At 35.0% G+C, this 22,526-nt stretch overlaps 1 protein-coding gene and 3 long non-coding RNA genes across 6 annotated transcripts; 3 read left to right on the top strand and 1 right to left on the bottom strand.

The window, feature by feature from the left end:
* The first annotated feature begins 6,497 nt into the window (after nucleotides 1-6,497).
* On the top strand, nucleotides 6,498-8,481 carry LOC144559888 (uncharacterized). Its single transcript, XR_013513282.1, has 2 exons — nucleotides 6,498-6,644; nucleotides 7,023-8,481. It is a non-coding gene; the product is annotated as an uncharacterized LOC144559888 (long non-coding RNA).
* Nucleotides 8,482-11,024: 2,543 nt separating this feature from the next.
* Nucleotides 11,025-12,721, top strand: LOC144559773 (uncharacterized). Its single transcript, XR_013513241.1, has 3 exons — nucleotides 11,025-11,174; nucleotides 11,470-12,032; nucleotides 12,444-12,721. It is a non-coding gene; the product is annotated as an uncharacterized LOC144559773 (long non-coding RNA).
* Nucleotides 12,722-14,223: 1,502 nt separating this feature from the next.
* LOC144559517 (Thioredoxin superfamily protein) lies at nucleotides 14,224-19,004 on the top strand. 3 transcript variants are annotated; one of them, XR_013513161.1, is made up of 11 exons: nucleotides 14,224-14,476; nucleotides 14,552-14,596; nucleotides 15,171-15,227; nucleotides 15,658-15,727; nucleotides 15,999-16,040; nucleotides 16,244-16,317; nucleotides 16,434-16,504; nucleotides 17,146-17,231; nucleotides 17,668-17,766; nucleotides 18,216-18,274; nucleotides 18,640-19,004. XR_013513161.1 is itself a non-coding variant. In XM_078308567.1 (11 exons), coding segments are annotated over exons 1-11 (786 nt in total). In that variant the 5' UTR covers nucleotides 14,224-14,299; the 3' UTR covers nucleotides 18,641-19,004. The 3 variants fall into 3 exon arrangements, 2 of the variants coding, with proteins under 2 accessions (XP_078164693.1, XP_078164694.1); XM_078308567.1 differs by having other exon boundaries at nucleotides 17,663-17,766; XM_078308568.1 differs by lacking the exon at nucleotides 15,999-16,040 and having other exon boundaries at nucleotides 17,663-17,766.
* A 1,531-nt stretch (nucleotides 19,005-20,535) lies between these two features.
* On the bottom strand, nucleotides 20,536-21,967 carry LOC144559734 (uncharacterized). Its single transcript, XR_013513219.1, has 3 exons — nucleotides 21,443-21,967; nucleotides 21,083-21,192; nucleotides 20,536-20,893 (listed from the first exon to the last, which is right to left on the bottom strand). It is a non-coding gene; the product is annotated as an uncharacterized LOC144559734 (long non-coding RNA).
* Nucleotides 21,968-22,526: the final 559 nt, after the last annotated feature.

The following is a 22,526-nucleotide window of genomic DNA, read 5'->3' as shown; positions in this document are numbered from 1 at the left end:
CATTAAAGAGTAAATTAAATAATTCATATCACTTTGAGGTAGCATTCGGTAGCATATGAGTCGATATGTATACGGTTCAAATTTGAAATTTCAAAATCTAAAAAGTTGATCTGAACCGTTCATCTTGTTCTTCATATTAATATGTGCTTGGAGATCAAATTTTGCATTTTTCTGAATTTTTTTACTATGTATTAAGCCACTTTGAAAATTGTTAATCCAACGGTGGCTTAACAAAACAGTAAAATCAGCAGCCACCATTGGATCAGCAATTTTCAGTAAAAAAATTCAGAAAAATGTAAAATTTGGTCTCCAAGCACATATTAATATGGAGAACAAGATGAACAGTTCAGATCGACTTTTTGGATTTTGAAATTTCAAATTTGAACCGTATGCATATTGGCCCATATGCTACCGAATGCATATTAGTCTATATATATAGAGAGAGAGAGAGAGAGAGATGGGCTATGGTGCATTGCAATGCATAGGCATCCTTGTGCATTGAACCATAAATCACTGATTTAAAGTCTAAACGACCGATCCAAGCCGTTCATCATGTTCTCCATATTAATATGTACATGGAGACAAAATTTTACATTTTTTGGAATTTTTTTACTATTATTAAGCCATTTTGAAAATCGTCGATCCGGTGGTCCAGAAATTTTTACTGTTTTTTATTGTTCACCCAGATTTTCAGATTTTCAAAGTGGCTTAATAAATAGTAAAAAAATTCCAAAAAATATAAAATTTGGTCTCCAAGTACATATTAATATAGAGAACAAGTTGAATGGTTTGGATCGGTCATTTGAACTTTGAATCGGTGATTTATGGTCCAATGCACAAGGATGACTACGCATTGCAATGCACCATAGCCCATCTATATATATATACTAGTATCATACCCGTGCATTGCAACGGAGACATATTATAAGAAACAAATATATCAATGAAAATAATAATTATCTAAAAATTAAAACACATGTTAATAGAAAATTTATATGATTATGTATTTTTAATTAACTTTAATCGTGATCTCTGATAACAATTTGATGATGTGATGATTCTTTATTTTTAAGTACCAATGATATCAAATAATAGCTCGATTCGAATCTAATATCAAATATCATACAACAATTCAATATCAACATATAATATGATATCAAATAATAGCTCGATTCGAATATAATATCAAATATCATACAACAATTCAATATCAACATATAATATGATATCAAAAAACATAAATAAAAAGTGTTATCGTTTGTATGTGTAGGATATATACGTACATACACACATATTATAAGAAAAATATATATTCACACACATGTTCCAATTTATATTCTTCTTTGTTTCCAATTTATAATACACACACACACACACATACACACATTGATATATTATATATTGGAAATATATTCTAAATTGGCCACACCAATATGTATAGAAACAAAAAAAGAAAAATAAGGAAATTAAAAAAAAATGATTTCCATTGTGATTCGTATAGAAACGAAGAAGTAAGGAAACAATAAATAAGAAAATGGAAGGTGGAGTCTTCTTAATTGAAGAGGAAAAAAAATATGGAAATAAAGGAATAAGGAAACAAATAAATATATATCTATATTTCAGAATTTGTTCATTTTAAATTGTAACGTATCGTGTGGCAGCACATGTGGTGGGTATGTTTTTAACTAAATTTAGACTTCTATACATAAAAAGAGATGCATTTAATCAAAAGAAGACAAATTATGTAATTGGAGAGCTGAGATCAAATCCGAAGTTTCATCTCTCAATCTTAGCCGTTGGCGGATCGGACACCCAACGTGCATAATAATAGAATGGAGATATATATATATATATATATATATATATATATATATATATCTCTCTTTCCTCCTTATTAAGGAGCTTAATGTCTAGATCCTGCAAGGGTCCTGATTTACTGATTTTTTTTGGAGGATGCTCAGCCGTTGAATTTCCAGATCGCACATAGACGAATTTTCCAAATTATGCGCTTCAATACTTAAGCATGCACTGGTCACGCCGCATATGATCCCAGCGCGCCGCACCCGTGGACAGCGCCTCTGAACAACGCACAGTGCCTGCGGACTGAGCCTATGCACCGCGCACCCTTTTTTCTGCTGAAGGCGGGATTCGAACCCAGTTGGGTTCTGTTGGTGCCAAAATTATTACCACTACACTAGAGTTCACATGTGTTATCTTGTAGATAAATATAGTATTTGACTATTTTTCTCTACAAATTTGATTTAAATTATAATTATATAAATATCATATATAAAATAATAAAAATATATATGTTAATAGCCATATGCCGCACCCGTGGACCGCGCCTCTGAACAACGCACGGCGCTTGCGGACCGAGCATGTGCACCAAGCACCCTTTTTTCTGTTAAAGGCGGGATTCAAACCCAGTTGGGTTCTGTTGGTGACAAAATTTTTACCACTACACTAGAGTTCACATGTGTTATCTTGTAGATAAATATAGTATTTAACTATTTTTCTCTACATATTTCATTTAAATTATAATTATATAAATATCATATATAAAATAATAAAAAATATATATATATATATTAATAGCCGTATCGTATCCTTCATTTTTGAAAATTGCCGTATCGCCGTATCTGTATCGTATCGTATCAGTATTATTATTGCTTTGAGATTTGTGCAGCACGTATTTGAACGGTTGATTTTCAAAAAGGTCACGCAAATAATGAAATAATGAAATGCTTGATCTTCTTCATTTTATAATATTTTATAATAAAATAATATGTTTCCGTTGCAACGCACGGGTACGATGCTAGTATATATATATATATATATATATATATATATATATATATATATATATATATATATATATAGAGGTAGGCTAATATACAATCGATTGTTCCTGAGGTCCCGTACAACCAAGTCATTTTCTGATTTTTAAAGTCCAAATGATCGATCCAAACCGTTCATCTTGTTCTCCATATTAATATGTGTTTGGAGACCAAATTTTACATTTTTCTGAATTTTTTTAGTATTTATTAAGCCACTTTGAAAACCGATGATCCAACGGTGGCTTAACAAAACAGTAAAACCAGAAGCTACCGTTGGATCAACGATTTTCAAAGTGGCTTAATAAATAGTAAAAAAAATTAAAAAAATGTAAAATTTGGTCTCCAAGCACATATTAATATGGAGAACAAGATGAACGGTTTGGATCGATCATTTGAACTTTAAAAATTGGAAAATGACTTGGTTGTACGGGACCTCAGGAACAATCGATTGTATATTAGCCTACCTCTATATATATATATATATATATATAGAGGAGGGTTCCACTGCACCCTTTTTTCCTGCTCCTAATCTGGTCCTAAATCTGCACCCTCCAATCCACATAAAAAGTTGTGCAAATCAGAGTGTTGATTATAGCAAAAAGTCACCATCCAGTACTGGACGCCTCCTGTGCCTTCTTTCTCTCTCAACGATTAGAGATCTCCAGCGTGAAAGAAAAACTCTCCTTCGCGTTCTCCTCTCTCAAACGCTCTCTATCAATCTCGCACACAACTCTTACTCTCACCCTCTTGATCTCGTACAACTGATTTACTGCTCTCCTCAAACGCTCTCTATCGATGATGGTTCTAAAATCAGAGACAGCTTGTAATTAATTTCATTATTTTTTAAATCAAAGCAAGCTGACTGATACTAAACTAACAAAAATTTATAGAGAATCTCTAAAAGTATTGCACACCATCTTATGAGTACTTCAGAGTTGAATTTCATTATTACTCTATGTAAATTTGAAGAAATTTAATATTAATTTAGAAAGTAGATTATGTCAGAGAATAGAGAATGATGATGGTGGCAATGAGGGTTCGACGGAGCTTGGAGCCATGGCCGGTGATGAAATTTGGGTGGGTTCACTGGAAGGCCAGGCAGAGGGAGCAACCATGCCGTCTTCTCTTTCTTCATTGCGTGAAGGAGAAAAACTACAGCGGGAAGGAAAACTGGAATTACGGGAAGGAGAAAGTGCATCGCAAGGAGGAGGAGACGCATCGCGGGAAGGAGACAATGCTCTGATTATCCAAAATCAGATGGCGATTTCAATCACTGGAGAGAAACACTAATATTTGGTCACTTGAGAGGAAAAGGAGAGCTTGAGGAGTACTTTTTTGGAAATGAAACGTCCTGATGAAAAACAATCTAATCCATTGATCAAAATAAGATGGTCGGCTCAGATTTAGGATCAGGTTAGGAGCATGAAAAGAAGGTGCAGTGGAACCCTCCTCATATATATATATATAGAGGAGGGTTCCGCTGCTCCATTAATTTGTGATCCAAAAATAAGCCAAAATATCAAACGCACATCTCATTTAGATCACCCATTCAGATTGAATCTATCTCCGACGTTTCATTTCCAAATTAACTCGCCTCAATCGTCTCCAGTAAACAAAATTAGTTCTCCTAGTGATTCCCGACGTTTCATTTCCAAAGAAAATTGTTGCCATGGCTTCCCACCGTGATGCTCTTCCTCCTTCCAACGATGCCCTCTCTTCATCCTGCGATGTCATTTCTTCTTCCTGCTTTACCGTTTCTCTTTCCCGTGATGAAGAAAGCAAACACAGGGTGGCTCTTGCCACTCCTCCCTCTGCCTTGCTCTCTAGCGAACAAGCCCAACCTTCATCACCGGCCATAGCTCCAAGCTTCGTCGAACCTGCTTCTCCGCCAACTTTATTCCCTGATTCTGATGTAATCTATTTTTTAAAAATTTATGTCAATTTTCTTTAATTTTGCAAAGAGAACTGAAATAAGTATATCGTGTTAAATTTCTCTAAAAATCATGAATAGATATGCGTGGAGAAGTATAGACCTAATATTACCTTCTTTATTCATTTTAGAGATGAAGACCTGCTACCAAACATTTTGAATAATAAAAAAAAATTCCTTTCATTTTTTTTCTAAAGCTTGCTCTAGGAAGAATTAATCAGAATAACTTGAGACATTGTTCTTTATTTAAGATAAACCTAAGAATTCAATACATCTTTCAATTTTTTTTTAAATTTGGTACTCGTTTTGTTAAATATGTTAGTTTCTTTAAATATGCAAAAATAATGAAAAAATTTCAACATTATGACGGTTCTGTTGATCAAACAAGCCTTCTTTTGAATACCCATATTTTAGATTATTGGTACAATTCAGTTTACAATATTTTCATTATAGCCTTCTTTTATACAAACTTATGTGATGCAAGTTTTCACTAAATATTTGTTTGTTTTAGGACAATGCTTCTATCCATGATGAGATGGAGACATATATTTCTCATGAAGATAATACAGATAAGAATGATTCTAAATCCAAGAAGAGTGGTAATAACTTTGTCCCAAAGGAAGGCATGACATTTGTGTCGCTTGAAGAGTTTGAAAGTTTATATTACAGCTTTGCAGTATCGGAGGGATATACGGTACGGATAAGGAGGACCACTAAATTTGCTCATACAGATAGAATTCGATACCGTCAATATGTATGCTCTTGTGCTGGATTTTGTGAAGAGAAAAAAAAACAAATTATGGGCTTGATGTAGATCAAGAAAAGATTAGTAGAAGAACCTTAACTCGTAGAACTGGTTGTTTGGTAAACATAAGTATCTCGTATAAGAATGGTGTATGGAAGGTAGGAAAGATTAACAAGGAGCACAATCATCTTTTGGTTAGTCCCAATAGTCGGATCCACTTAAAACATCCGGGGGGAATGCCGCCAGTGGCAAAGTATAGTGGAAAAGTTTAGTGAAGTAGACCTTCCTATTGGTAGAGTGGTAGATGTTGTTAATTGCGATGCAAATATAAATGTTTCACAAAGAGATTGTTGGAATCATAAAAGAGATCTTAGGAGAAAAAATTTGGATAGCGGAGATGCAAATGTTGTTTTGCAATATTGTATTGCGAAGAAATCACAAGATCCAAATTTTTTTTTCGATATCCAAACTGATGATGAGGATAGATTGGTAAATTTTTTTTGGATAGATTCGACCGCTCGTCAGTATTAGGAGCGGTTTGGTGATGTATTGGTCTTTGATACAACTTACAAAACCAATAAGTATGGTTTGTCTTTGGAAAATTTTGTTGGTGTTAATAACCATACCCAATCCATCATGTTTGGTTTCGCTTTATTGCAAAATGAGTAGGAAGAAACATTTGTTTGGTTGTTTGAGACTTGGCTATATGCGGTGGATGGTAAGTTACCGGTGTCAATCCTCACGGATCAAGACCGTGCAATTGAAAATGCCATTAGAAAGGATTTCCCGACCGTTTCCCATAGATTATGCATTTGGCATATCACAAACAAATTTCCAAAAAAATTTGGTTCTCTTTACAAGTAAAATTCACCATTTGGTCGAGATATGAAGAAGTGTCTGTATAATTCAGTCACTATCGAGCAATTTGATAATGCATGGAATGAGATTATGGAGGATTACAAGCTTACGGAGAATGAGTGGTTGGGACATATGAGTGAGCGTGGCATGGTAGTGTTGAGCAAGACAGGCCTTCGATGTGGTCAGAGTACCGGCAAGGTGGAGTTTTGCAAGGACTGCATCTTCGGCAAGCAAAAGAGGTTCAGTTTCAGTACAACCATCCACAACACAAAAGGTACATTGAATTACATTCATTCAGATTTGTGGGGTCCTTCTCGTGTTCCCTCAAAAGGTAACGGTTCTCGTTACATGCTTTTATTTGTTGATGATTTCTCGAGAAAGATTTGGGTGTTTTTCTTGAAGAAAAATAATTAAGTGTTTGTCATATTCAAGCAATGGAAGACACTTGTTGAGAACCAAACCGGGAAGAAAATTAAGAAGTTGAGAACCGACAATGGTTTAGAATTTTGCAATGAGGAGTTTAATATCTTTTGCAAGAATGAAGGAATAGCTCAGCATTGTACAATTGTTGCTACTCCACAACAAAATGGAGTGGAAGAGCGCATGAATAGAACCCTACTCGAGAAGGCTTGATGTATGCTTTCTAATGCAGGTTTGGGCAAGGAGTTTTGGGCGAAAGCTATTAACACTGCTTACTGGTTGGTGAATCGCTCACCAAATACTACGATTGAGTGCAAGACTCCCAAGGAGGTGTGGTCGGGTAAACTGGCAGATTACTCGGGATTGCGGTTATTTGGATGCCAGGCCTATGCACATGTTAGTGAGGGGAAACTCGAGCCAAGGGCCAAGAAGTGTATCTTTCTCGGGTATGATTCAGGTGTTAAAGGATACTGTTTATGGTGTCCAGATTCAAAAGGTAAGTTTTTTTATCTCAAAAGATGTGAAATTCGATAAGTCGGCTATGTTGCGGGTAAAAGAGCAAATACCCGAGCCGTTAAGGAGGTCGAGAGAGCTACAAAGGAGGTGGAGTTGGAGACTCCAAACTCACAGATTAGTGCGACTCAACCTCATTTGGTGCATGTTGATGTTCCTCATTTTGTTAGTGAATCAGATGAGTCTAATGAAGAGAACCAAGAGGAGCAACCCTATGCGTTGGCAAGGGATCGAGCAAGGAGGGAAATCAAGCCACCTACGAGGTATGCTTATTCAAACTTTGCATATTGTTTGGTTGTGGCCAAAAATGTGGAATTTTGTGATCCCTCAAATTACAATGAAGCGATGTCTTCTTGTGATGCGGCAAATTGGACAACCGCTGTGGAAAAGGAAATTAACTCTCTTCAAAAGAATCAAACTTGGACACTAGTTGAGGCACCTAAAGGGAAGAAAGTTGTGGGTTGCAAATAGGTGTTCAAGAAGAAGGATTACACTGCTGGGGTTAGGTACAAAGCAAGATTGGTGGCTAAAGGGTATAGTCAAGTTGAAGGCGTTGATTTCAATTAGGTCTTCTCACCGGTGGTAAAGCACACCTCTATTCGAGTGTTGCTTTCTTTGGTCACTATGGGAAATTTGGAGTTAGAGCAGTTAGATGTGAAAACTTCTTTCTTACATGGTGACATTGAAGAGACAATTTACATGCAACAACCAGAAGGTTACATAGTTGCGGGTAAAGATATTCACGTGTGCTTGTTAAAGAAATCTTTGTATGACCTAAAACAATCACCAAGGCAGTGGTATAAGAGGTTTGATGCTTTCATGTTGAGCATCAGATTTTGTAAATCTGAATTTGATAGTTATGTCTACTTCAAGAGGTTGCCGGACAAGAGCTTCATGTATCTACTTCTCTATGTAGATGACATGTTAGTTGCGGCCTCGAACAAAGAGGAGATTAAGAAGGTGAAAGAACGATTAAGCTCAAAATTTGAGATGAAGGATCTCGGGGCTGCCAAGAGGATTCTAGGCATGGAGATCACAAGAAATAGGTTAAACGAAAAATTATATCTTTCACAACGGGGTTTTGTTGAAAAGGTGTTGCATCGTTTCAACATGAAGGATGTAAAACCCGTATCTACTCCTCTTGCGACTAAGTTCAAGTTGTCTAGGCAATTAAGTCCCATATTCTAGTGCTATTGGAAGTATCATGTATTTAATGGTGTGCATAGACCCGATATAGCATACGCAGTTAGTGTGGTGAGTCGTTATTTGTCATGTCCCGGTAGGATGCATTGGGAGGCGATCAAGTGGATACTCCGCTATTTGAAAGGTACCACAAATGCACGTTTAGAATTTGAGAGAAACGATAAAAGGCTAACAGGTTACGTAGATTCAAATTTTATGGGAGATCTTGATAAGAGGCGGTCTTTGACCGGTTATGTTTTTACTTTAGGTGGATGTGCACTTAGTTGGAAAGCTACTTTGCAATACACCATTGCCTTATCAACCATAGAAGCTGAGTACATGGCTGTTATTGAAAGCGTTAAGGAGGCAATATGGCTTAAGGGCTTGCTTGAAGAAATTTCAGCACATGGTGGTCCTGCTACCATCTTTTGTGATAGTCAAAGTGCCATTCACTTGGCGAAGAACCATGTGTATCACGAAAGAAGCAAGCACATTGATGTCAGGTATCATTTTGTTCGGCAGGTTATCTCAAAGGGTATAGTAGAGATAAAGAAGATTGGCACCGCCGACAATCCAGCCGATATGCTCACCAAGCCTATTCCGATCATGAAGTTCAAATATTATTCAAATTTAATTTCTGTTGCTTGCTAGTCTTGTTGTTCATTTTGTTTTTCTCTTTTAGGTGAGATTTCGATCCAAGGTGGAGATTGTTGTAAATGTCTCTTATCTCACCATTTTGTTATTACCTATATCTATATGGTTATATTTGTAAGTTTTCTTTTACATATTTGTACACACAACTTTAGATGAAATTAAGTGAGAGAAAATTGCCCCAAATTTGTGTCTTTTTGTTGGCTACTCAAATCTCCTTGAAAAACCCTAGATTTATAACACATGGTGTTTAAGTTCTTGCGATTTAATAATGCATATCGCTTGATTGGAGAATGGAGCTGGTTTTTACGTGAGAATGATGGTGCAATAAGAGCTGGAGATGTCATCGAGATACGGGGTTTCTGCATACAAAGAGCGGAAGGTCGAACAGAGATAGGCATGACTCTATGTCACACCCCGCGGCCACGGGTCGCGATAGTGCCCCGCCGTAAGCATACAATGTCGTGTATGCTTACAAGGCAATTAACATTTCCATTCAGACAATCAAGACAATAATTAATATAAAACAAGTTTATAGATATAAATCAGAGTACACGGTCCGGTCAGGATATCATACATCAAAAGTATCTCATCCGGATACCAACCACGAGGCCTAACCTAGAACTATACAACAAAATATATATCTAGGGTCATAAAAGGGTGTACTACCAAAGGCCTACTACTTGCGTGCCTCCCCGGAATCAGTCGCACCAGAACCTGTAAAGTAACCCAAAGGGTGGGGGTGAGAATAAATTCTCAGTGCGAATTTGCCACAGTTAGATTATTGGACTTGCCACAGTTAGATTCCGTGTGATTGCATTTTTGTCAAGTTGACCTGTATAGGTGACTTGTAACCAGACCTTAGGAAATGGTTAAGCCAAACAGCGACAGTATTTTTGTAATTAAATTAAATAATTTTTGAATTACAAAAATATTATCCTAACTTTAAAATATAGATCATTATATATTGAATTACATGAGTAGAACTAGGGTGCTCTTAAGTTCACCAAGACTATTTGTGAATTTAACTTTAAAATATATTGAATTGGTTTCAAATGATTAATCCGAACCGTTGAAACTTATCTACCTTACAAGTGATGTATCCATATGCGAAAATAAACTTTCGATTTAATTTAGTATAAATTTAAGTGATCAAAATTAGAAAGTTTATAAAATTTTTTAATACATTCATTTTTTGAACATTTTTTTACGATTTGACTCTATACAAAATTAATTCGAAAATTTAAAATTTCCGCATGTAGCTGTATCACTCATAAGATAGATGAGTTTCAATAGTTCAGATTTATCATTTGAAGGCAATCTAATAAGTCTTAGAGTTGAATTCAATTTTTTTTTTTTGATGAACTTAAATTCTACTTAAATTACATAGCATGATAATAACATACTTATTACAATTGCATGCATATATATTTGAAATAAAATTGGATTCTACTTACAATTACAATTGCATGCATACTTATTTGAATTAAAATAATATACTTGTCAATTTTATTTTAAACAAATGTTATTGGCAGACTGTGAGTCTGTCACACATGCATTATGACCAAAAGTCAAAATACATTAGGGGGGCGTTTGGTTTGTGCTATTGAAAGGTAATTCCCAGGCATTGTGATTCCCGGTAAAGTGATTACCGCGTTTGGTAAAATTACAAAGGGAATGAGTGCGGTAATCTTTCATTCCCTGTCATTCCGATTCCCTCGTTTATGGCTATCGCGATAGCCTAAAAAAATGTGGAATTTTTTCATTCCCGACCGACGGGAATCAGACAAACCGAGCGACTTTTTATTTTTTCATTCCGTCTCTTTTTTTCTCCCTGTTCGCACTACCCATCGCTAATTCATTTTCTTCTCTCCATTTTTCTGCCTTTCCTCCCCAATCCCTCTCCAGTCCCTATCACCTCCTTCGCACCGGTGATTGCTTTCCAGGCGATGTATAGGGGAGTGCTCAAATTAGAGGCGCAAGCCGTTGCTAAGCAAACTGGAGGCGGGAGTATGGATTACTCACAGAAGGGGATAAGGTAAAATTGTCTTCTTGATTCCAGAAAAATAAGTTGAAATTGTTTAGCCTCTTTAACTTTATTTCAATTTTGATCTCATGAGAAATTTGTTTTCTTGATTCTAGAAAAATAAGGTGAAATTGTTTACCTTTGTGTCTCTTTAACTTTATTTTAATTTGATCTCATGAGAAATCAAAATCTGTCTCTGTACATAGGACTCTGATTGCACTCATGAAGCCTCCTCTTTATCAAATAAGAAACAGGTAATTAAGTAAAAAATCCCCAATTTAAACCATATCATTTCTTGTTATTGCAGGAGCAACCAAGGTGCCAGATGTTCTTTTCTTTTTTAATTGCTTGTTGTCAACTCCTCCTTCCTGCAAAAATATAAACTACAGAGTATAACAAAAAGGTTGGTTCTGGTACAAGACTGGCCAATACAGGGTACTAATTTAGTTGTTTTTGTAACATGCAGAAAGATTTTGGTTCAGCTAGTCATCCTAGAATAGCAGAGATAAAGTATGGGTCTAACTTTCCTACCAGATCCTTCTCGTGTCTTGTAAATGTAGAGGTTACTTTTGAATTACTTCATTATTAGTTTAGAGAATGCTTTCTACATTGCTCTTTGCTGGAGTTATTATTAAATAATGTTTTCTAAAGTATTCTTTGTTGGGGTAAAATGGCAAAGGATAATAAAAAATTGGCTTCTTTTAATTATAGGTCTATGACATGCCGAAAGCCAGTTGAAATTAAACGAAGTGGTAGAGTTCATATATATTTATACTTTTGAGCATGAGTTTATTGCAAGAAACAATAAGGAGGATGTTGATGATGTTTGACTTTATGAATGATGTAACAACTCATCTACCACCTAGCAAGGTATGTAGCTATATTCTAATAATTTGTCGTTTTTATGGATAGGATCACTCGACAATCTCAAATATTACTTCTAAACATACAAGTTATAATCTTCCTTAGTGAGTGCTTAGAAACCTGAGTTGGTTACTTCTGGATTTGTTGATTTATTTAATTTTTGTCACCTTGTGTAACCCTTGACCTGATTTCTCAAATTTGTGAGTTGGTTGCTATTGCCTTGCTTCTTCCTTCAACTCAAAATTCGGAGTTCTTCTTATTACCTCTATAATTTGTATACTGGTAATTTATCCTTGTAATTTGCATACTCGAAATTCAGAGTTCTTCCTACCATGCAAATCAGGTAATTCCATAATTTCAGGTTTCAAGCTCAGCTTCAGCGAAATCTTCTTTTTTTGCCTGCCCTGGCTGATGCAGTTCTGGAGGGGCCTAGCTGCAATCATGTGCTCTAGGACGCCGATTACGTTACTGGAAGCAATCAGCATGCAATTCAACTGGGTGCAGGTACAAAGGCTCTGGGACACGCTTTGAGCAGCGAGAATTTGGGCATTATGAAATGAGCGTAACAGGAGAATTTTCAGAGATGAATGCCAATCAGGAGGTTTTAGGAATTAGGGGTACAAACTATGTAAAAAGGTTGAGCTGTTGCAGCTACTGATACTTTTAAAGATATAATTAGAATACCAGGGTGAGGAGTTGTGTAGAGTATTGTACATATTAGAATCTTTTATAGTATATTTCTTTATATAATAAAAAATGAAAATTTTATATTTATGTATATTGTGGAAATTTTCAATGTCATTGCAAAAAATGCAAAGCAACCTAAGATATGCAAGAGTGCCTTCTAGTCCGTAATTTTTATTTTGAATTCAAATATAATTTACAACATTTCTAAATTGTAACTAAAGAAAAGTTAGCACTAATTATATGACTTTCTGCTAACATGTTTGACGAATTTGTATAATGAGCAAAAAAGTCATGCATATGGCACATTGTCTGGAATGCCAAAAGCGATAGCTATGCGCAAACCAAACATGGGAATGACTCATTCCAGAGAATGTTGAAGCAATAGTCATGCGCGAACCAAACATAGTAATAACACATGCCTTGGAATGACATTCCCTGGCATTACATTTCCAGGAATCCTTATATTCCTTGGAATGACCTATAGTGCGAACCAAACGCCCCCTAGTTGTCAATTAATATTTTGAACTTGATTTATTATATGAATACCTCCGGAATAAACACTCCGTTCAACTTGATGATTCAGAATTGAGGATAACTGATAATATTCGTATTTTATAGAGTTGTAGACAGAGTTGAACAAAGCGCTGGACATAGCGTCTACATTCTAAAAGACCCAATTAAGAGTTTAAACGGATCAGCTATTTCAGATCCAAATCAGAAAAATTACTCAATTATCTTATCTGTATCCGTATCTGTTTTCATATTCGAAAATTTTAACAGATAAGGATATAATTTGACGTTTAACTATCCGTATCTGTTTGTTTACATCCCTAAATCACAACAAATATACTTTCTATTTATAAATTGATTTATTAAACTGCATATACATACCGATGATTCATTAAACTGTATATACATTTACATTTTGATGAACAATATAACACTATGACATGACTAGTGATTATTATTTTAATAATATTATATATATTTTGTAACCAACAAATTTATTATGAAAAATATTAGATCTAATTTATGAATGAAAAAATTATATTTAAATATTATTCTTTATTAGAATGTACATTAGTAATTAATTTTAATTATTCGAATTATATTCATATTGTATTTGTATTTATATATCCATTTGATATCGATCCGTATCTGACCGTTTACAGATCGAATAATAGTTTGAGGGCGTCAATTGGATTTGGAGGCAGTTAGCAGGTTACTTATCGGTAATATCTTGTTAGCCATTCTACCTCAAGTCGGATTTGTCCGAATTCTGATCGGACGGTCCGAATCTAAACTCAGAATTTGGGTTTCTTCATAGGATCCCGACTCGTGTGTTTCTCCGTAGCAAAATACCCAGTCTTCCAATTCTTCCTTGCGAATTTTGTTCGAATTAAAAGAGTAGTTTTCGCTTCATGCAGCGCATAAACTATATGTAGAGCTGTTTTGATTCTCTAGTCCGTGCGCTGTATGAAGCCTAAGATACTCTGTTAAAAGCATTACCTTAGTGAGTAAACAACCGTAAACCAAAACCCATCTGCTGATCCATCGACTAGATCCCGCCGCTCAGTTCAACACAAATGGAGACGACGTCGCAAGAAACGAACCGGAAACAACCCCCGATCCCATGGCTAAACTCAATGGCGACAGAGCCCTTCTATCTACTCCACCTCCTCGCCTTCTTCTCCTACTTCGCTGCTCGCAGGGCCGCCTGTCAGGACGTCTCCACTGATTTCTCCCACCATCTCCTCCGACGGGTAATTTGATCATTTTGTTCACATGTTTTCTCTCGTTTTATGTTTTTCTAATCGGTTATTTATTTGTTCAAACAGGAGATCCAAGCGGTGCTTGCATTATCGGTGTTTCTTGCAATAAAGGTTTGTACCAGTGATAGTGTTTCTGGTTAGGCTACGGTTATGTTATATTTTCCTTATCTTTAGTTAGTACATTACCTTATGGATAGTCTTACAAAGGGCAAATTGATGTGAGATTAAGGTTGGATTCAATCTTATTTATGGCACTATTTCACTATTTGGGGTAATTTGTACAATTTTTGAGTAACTAGGGGGTGATTGCATATATGGATCTTAATTGGAAGCTTAAGCTGCATTGGTCTGTCATAGATGGGGCTAATTTAGGTAAAAGAATAAAATCGGAGGAAATCGGAGGCCTAGAGTACTGGTCAGTAAGCACAACATGAGCTCCTATATTCCAGTATCATCTGGCTGCTACCTATATAGAACTGGTATAATAGAAAGTTTTGGAAAAGCTAGATAGGTAGTCTGGCTGAAATCTAATTCATGTTATAGATTCACTCAAGCACAATGAAAGAATCGTGAATGAAGTGATATGGAAATATAGGTCTAATAGTACATTTTGAATTTTTTTTTTTCGAGCACCATCTTGTAGGAATTATTATCTGATCCTTGATAACTTCGAACTTTTGAGCAGTTTGTGAAGGAGGAAAACTGGGAAGGATTCATTGCTGATGCGTTATTTTATGCCAAGGTATGATTTTTTTCTTGGTTTAACCATTTAGGTGCTAATTTTTGTGTTAGAGTAATGCTATTGATGCAATTTCTGAGGGTATACTTGTAAGGTACTATTTCTTTATCTGGAGCTGGTTAGCCTAATATTATTGAACTTTAGAACCTCCAACATTTATTAATATTCTAAGCTTTGATGCTATTCTTTTGCAAAGTTGCAGATTACTTTAAAGCAATGGTATGGTGCAAGTCAAATAATGTTTTATGATGCAATTTTATGTGCATAACTTGGTAAAACTAATGCTAAAAACCTGACCTAGTAGGGTAACTAGCCAATACTAATTAAGATTTTCTTATGCTTTGTTTGCCTCTGTCCTCTCTGTGCTGTCTATTCTGCAATTTATGTTTTTTTCTTTTTTTTCTTTTTTGTGTATTTGTTTTTGATATATCAGGTTTTCCTGTTAGCTGTCTGTTTGGTCATGGACTATCGGCTTTCTCTGAGCTACCTATTCGCTTTTATTGGTACTCTTTAACTGGATATTTGTTTGTCCTTTTCCCTAACCAGTTGGTGCTTAACAATTTTTTTTTTGGGGGCGTGTGGGTTGGAGGGGGTAAAGGAAAAGTTTGGTTAAATTATGGAAACTAAAGAATAGTCAAGGCTTAATTGCTCAATTCATGGATTAGTTAGATTAAATGGTGCAGCATATTACAATTGGTAAACCACTATCATATTGTGCATTTGAGAGGCTTAGAGAGCTGTCCTTCACTAATTTAAATCATTTTTTTATTGCAGTTATGTTTGTTGTTACTCAGCAACCGCCTTGTGATGGCCTTGGTAAGCATAGAAAAAAACTAATCCTTGTGTCTTATTCGTAATATACGAGTAAAGTCAGACTTTATGCTAATGCTATAAAATAATCAGATCAGTTTGCAAAGAAAATTTTACAAAATGTCATTTCTTTTGCTATTTTATCTTTTTGATGTATTTTAACTGGTTCTACCATTTAACAGTGATTTTTTTTCTACCTTGTATTTTAGGCGCATGTACTGAGCTGACACCTTTTCAACTTGATAGCATATTATCAGAAGGCAACACCACTAGATATTGGCTGGTCTGTTTTTAATCCTGTTCATTGTATTATTGACCTTCCTTTTTTCTACTTAGTTAGAAATTCATAAGTATGATATTTATCTACAAAATAACCCATTTCTCTTCAGCATTTAACAGATTGAATTACGTGCTTCTACTTCATTATCTTGGGTGCGTACAAGTCGTGTTTTTGCTGAGCTCTCAACTGTGTATGTACTCCTTCCAATGCATAAGTATACCCACCTTCAATAAAACAAAAAACAAGTCATTTGCATTATTCATATATAACACCAAGCTGGTAAGACCAAGGTTTCAGTCTTAGGGTCAAAGAAGAAAGGAGCTTACTACAGGTGAGGTAGTAATGGTGATGCAGCCTTGTAAAGGTGGTGTTTTCATGATGAGTACATGGTTGCTCCTTTTTGTTAATTAGAGAAGGGGGAGAGCAGGTGCTCTGTGGAACTGGTTTTCCCATACTTTTGTAGCATATAATGCTGCATTTTGATTGTTTAAAGCAAGTATATGGTAAACGACAACTATTTATTTTCTTGTAGAAAGCAATTAGGGAAACCAGTGTCAGAATTTAACTCAATACTACCCTTTCCAAATGTTCTGTGTTATTTGTAAATATTTTTGGAAGTGTTATATCAGATTCCACACTGCACCTATTTATGGTCAGGTCTATTTCATACTTTCTACTGTTTCTGTTTTGTTGTTGTTTAGTTGTGCTTAGTTGAGATATGTGCAAGTCAAATAGCTTGCAGTTGTTAATAGTACCATTTTCTAAGCTGTACTGAACTTGCAATAAAATACTATCTTGTGCAATTCTTTTTTAAGATGCTGTTCTCTGCAGATATTCCAATAAGAACCTCTCTTTTGGGGTAATTGATCTTGGCCGCTACCCAAATGCTGCCCCCTTGTTTGGTGTATCTATACGGGGTATGTTTCTTTTGGAAAACTTTTTTTTTTTATCCTTTACAGAATTTGGAGAAGAAAGCCCAAAATAATTCAAAAACTGTAAATATACCCTTTCTTATTATTGTGAAATTACATTATATAGATGACAATGGCACATAGAATAATGTGCCTACACATCGATCAGGAATATTCCTATATTGTTGTTTGTTTCTCTAAAGTTCTACCTTATTTATTTTATATATATATCTATAATATGTAATATTAGACATACCTCTTTCTGATATGGAAGTAACCATCTCGTTTATAAGTCTGACTGTAGAGAGACAAAAATGTTGAACTTAATCTCAGATTTTATGCAAGTTTTTAGGTGGATTTTTTAGATTTTACTACTTTGCTCAAATTTGCTTGACCAGAATTGCTAGATTTATAATTTGAATTTGTATGCGATACAGATCAGATTCCAACATATATACTATTTGACAAATCGGCTGAGGCTGCGAGATTCCCTGATATAACTTTTGTACCAAAACCATTCTCATCTCCTAATATTTCTAAGGTATGCAATCTATCAATCTCTTTTTCTTGCTGCTGCACTGCCTCAATTAGTTGAGTCTTAATCTAGATAATTCTGTATACCTCAGTAAAGATCCATTTTAGCCTCATCTGGGCAATACAAATAAATTGCATTAATGAAAATTATGATTTGACAATTTCTTAGCCAAACCAGTACTTGTATTACTGATTCTTCCGTTACAACAAAATGCATATTGTGTGCCTTGGTAATAGTGTCATAGTTAGTACCTATGGTTCAATGATAACCAATAGCATTGGACCAAGTTGGTATAATACTATTGTTTACCTTAATTATCTTTTGGGATTCTTTTTGGGAACATTTCCTGTAATCTGATTGTTTGATTTTTTAGTGCTGCATTTTTTAAATACAAAACTAAGTTGCATAATAAATGAATAGTATATATAACACATTGTTTTCCTTACCTATTGTAGAGGCTACTTTGTGAACATTTCCAGCTCGACAGACACCTTGTTGAATATATATCTAAATAGTATGTCAACTTCTTGACCTTATTTTTTCTGATCAATTTTGTATAATTCCTGTACACTCTTAAAATATTCCATATACCCCTGTATAATGAGAAAATTTTGTGTTGTCTTTCCCATTGAAACTTGTGCAAGTTTTAAAAAGCCATAAAGTATAGCTTTTCTGTTACACGATTGACCACTGAGAGAGAAGTGCAGGAATTGGGGATACTGTAGGAAATTTTCGAAGAAAAAATAAGGGTTAAAGTTGGTATTACTGCTATAGTTGGGCATCCATGATATTTTGATATTGTATAGGGGAATATTAGAAAAAATTCTATAGTTCTAGTTTGCTTAAATAGTAACTTGGTTAACTTGTCCTTCTTATCAGGGGTTGCAAGAGAACTTTTGCGATTTCTTGATATTTTGGTACACATCCTGGTAAAATGTTGAAGAACATTATTCATAGTTTATATCAGGAGCACCTACTTTCTTGGTTCAATTCATACATGCAATTTTTGTGTAGGTTAGTTGGTGATGATTTGAAGTTCTTGTAAGGTAATTCAGTCGTCCCAGTTATTTTAATTTGACTGGGCCTGATCATGTACTTTTGATCATTATTAACACTTAATCTGGTATTTAAGTATTTGTGAATTTCAGAGTACCAAGCAGGCAAAGGTAGCATTTGTCTGACATTAAATGACAGCATCGCATAGTTTTCAAATATCTTTGTTGTTGCGGGACTGTTACTTTGCTTAACTTAGTCATCAACAACTTGCCCTTTTGTCATATTGTCTCGGTTGCTTTGAACAATCCCAGCTGATCCTGAGACTAACCTATTAATAGTACAAGGACCAATTGGAATGGAATCCAAATTTGTGACATTTCAGGTACCAAAATAAGCTACTCACCATATCTGATAATTAAACAATAAAAAGTAGGAGACATGGCACTCTGTGGATCTGAAGTTTTGAAGTAGTTTATGCATTTATTATTTCTGCCTTAACCAAGCATGGTAACTTTATGAAATAATTAAAAATAGATGTCAGTGAAGCAACGGCACATGGAAAACATTTGCAAAATGATAAATTGATGTCTTTATTTTAGGTTTGGTGCATACCTGCAAGCTGACTGGGATGATAAAGTAGTAAAAAATATTTTAGGCCATTTTTTGCAATCTTTCATAAATCATAAAAAATAGTAAAAAAAAAATTCAAAAATTGTAAAAATTGGTATTCTACAAGTTCAATATATAACTAGTTTATTGAGTTAGTTTGAAGTTTCGAATTCGATTTTTTGAAATTTGGATCAGTAGTAGCAAAGCAACAATGGTTAGCTTGCAGGTATGCACCAGTAAATTTGGTATTCTGCAAGTTGACTGGGATGATAAAGCAGCAAAGTAACAATCGTTGTAATTATGTTCTCAAAGATCAGACATTGCTTTTAACGACAAAATCACATTACATGACTAAATAATAAACTCATTTAGTGCTGTGTCTAAAAAAATGATAGACAGGGACATGCATAAAGACATATACAAGTTCCTCCACTGGACGATGCAAACTTGGCTACCTATTTAAAAGGAAAGCAGATACAAAATAACAATGAATGAGAAGTATACTGGAGTCTGGAAACCTTAAAGTCTTTTAACTCGTAGACCCAATAATATAAAATGTGAAGTAGAAGCTGTCCTATCTTACAAAAATTTAGGGTCTGATCGGAACCTCAACCCTTATAGAGTTCAATTGATTTCAATTCAATAGAATTCAATAGAGATGATTTTCAATTGAAATTTGTTGATCGGAAATAAAATGGAGAAGAATTGAATTCATCTCAAATTGTTGATCGGAAGGTATATATAATCAAATGGAATGATTTCATTTAAGTGAAAATGACACTTTTGTCCTTGTTATTCTTTGTGCAACAAATCAGATCTCTTTTACTGTTAAACACTTCCAAATAATGGCACTGTAGGATGACCTCCAGTACTTACATCCCCATTGGTGCCAGAATCAAACCCCACAGCTACGGTGCCCTTGATTATTTTAACACCTTTATCGGCATAGTACCCTCATAGAAAGCAGTAATTTCAGCATTGAACAATCGAGACGCTAGAATTGTACAAGTAGTGGAATCAAATTAGATATTTAAATAACAAAGGCAGCATCAACCAACATTTGATTGAAGAGAGGAACAAAAAAAAAACTAAAGGGAAACATACATACTGCACCAAGGCTCAGCAAAGACCATAGTTTAATTTTTTTTTTTTTTTTGTGAAAAACAAAGATCTGGTCTTTGTTTACTTTATTTCATTGAAGAAATGGTACAAGCAAAATTTTTAGATTTTACAATAAAATATGGTAAATAAAATTAAGTGCACACAGGAACACTAAGGTGACATATCACCTCATCGGCTCATCTCTACTAAAAAAGTGAAAATGTAGAAAAAAGAAAAGTAAGAAGAGAAACATTTTGAAGATAAAACCTGATAACCTAAAACAAAAAGGAAAAGACAGTAAGGAACTGGTAATTAGCTAATTAGTGTATAAGCCTCATTGCAATAGAAATTCTTCCACCATATCATTGTTCTTCATCCTACAACAGCGGCCCACCCTTCTTTGCTTGAATTGCGGCAACTATCTTATCTGCATCATCAAATCTCCCTTAGGTAGAGGATATTGTTTACATCAGCTCTTTGTACGCCAAAATCAGTCAATTTTATCGTATGTCATAACATGCAGTAACATATTATTATGCAAGACTTTCTTAGTCTAAATAACAGAAAAAGAATCTAAAATAAATCACTCGTGGAAATTTCAGAAATAATGTCATACCGATGAACCAGTGGCGATGATTAAGATGTCATAGTTGAAGGTTGCACTGCTAAGAGACTTTGAACCAACATCAGCCTTTACAATCTCAGTGCTCATTATCAGCTCAATTCCTGTGAAAATACAAAAATAGAGAATCAGCACCAGACAGAATTTGTTCCAAGCATGAACCGTTAATTTACAGCACCATGTAATTGTTTAAACAACTAATTTAGTTATATTTATATTTAGGATATAACAGGTTTGTACCCGATTTGGTACTGGTACGATGGTACCAGTCTTATTGGTTTCAAGTGGATACAAGGGGTCTATACCCTATTTCATTCTTAGCCAAAGATATACATGATGTCAGCTTCCTGTTACCTAGCAATTTCGCCTTCTCTTCAAGGAGAGGCTATGGCAGAGTGATGCATGAACCGTTAATTTCGCCTTCCTGTTACCTAGCCAAAGACAGGTCTCTGTTTTCAACATCTTCTTGCGAAACACTTTCGCCTTTTCTTCGGTGAACGCTCCAAATCTCCGCCCCGCCCTGCCACCGGTAGAGCGGTGCCCACCAGTTTGGGGATTGGGCGCTAGTAGCGTGATTTTCGGATTCGCCATTAGAGGCTGCTGGAGCTATGATTGAGAGAGGCGCGAGTAATGAGAAGAGGGTAGAAGAGGGTATCGCTGGAAATAAATTACCGACAGTGTTTATCAAAATGAACTCTCGCCAAATCTCTTCGTTTTTCACGGGAATTAGTTGTTGGAAAATTTTCTCACCAAATCGCGTCAAAAGAAATCATCTCCTGTTGCTTCCGCTGATCCGATCAGAGAAATTCAGAAAACTTCAATTCCATTTCTCGTTTTAAAAGGGAATTGATGGTTCCGATCAGAGTGTTAAGATTATTTTTTACTAATTTAAAGCTTCTTGTTGTTAAAGTAACTTTTTCTTGTTATGATGTATATATGTTACAACTAAAGGTTCAATGCATTATTTCACCTGCACACACACACACACACAAAATCAAACATCAACAAAAAGTAATATAATAACAAAAACTTAAATTAAAAAAAAAAAAAATCTAATTCTCTGGTTCACCACAAATAAAGATGGAGACCATCCTAATTTGCGGAAAATAACAAATAAGGTCTTTAATGCAAAGAAAAAAAAATGAATATAGCTAATAAAAAATTGGCATAAGAGCACTTTGACACTTTCAGCGAGGGGTAAGACTAAGGTGCTATGGGTTGCATAGAGGGCTACGGTGCTACGGCTCAATATTTGAGTTTTCAAAATCTAAACGGTCGATCCGAACTGTTTTTCTTGTTCTCCATATTAATATGTGTTTGGAGACCAAATTTTACATTTTTTGAAAAATTTTTACTGTTTTTTTAGATTTTTAGATATGTAGAAAATCAGTCGATCTAAAAAATTCTGCACCATTCAGATATTTGATTTTCTATCTAT

Source organism: Carex rostrata, chromosome 9 (genome assembly GCF_964058835.1).
Source record: "Carex rostrata chromosome 9, lpCarRost1.2, whole genome shotgun sequence".
NCBI lineage: Eukaryota > Viridiplantae > Streptophyta > Magnoliopsida > Poales > Cyperaceae > Carex > Carex rostrata.
Note: the sequence above shows the minus strand (reverse complement) of the source record. Positions and strands in the feature narration are given on the sequence as shown.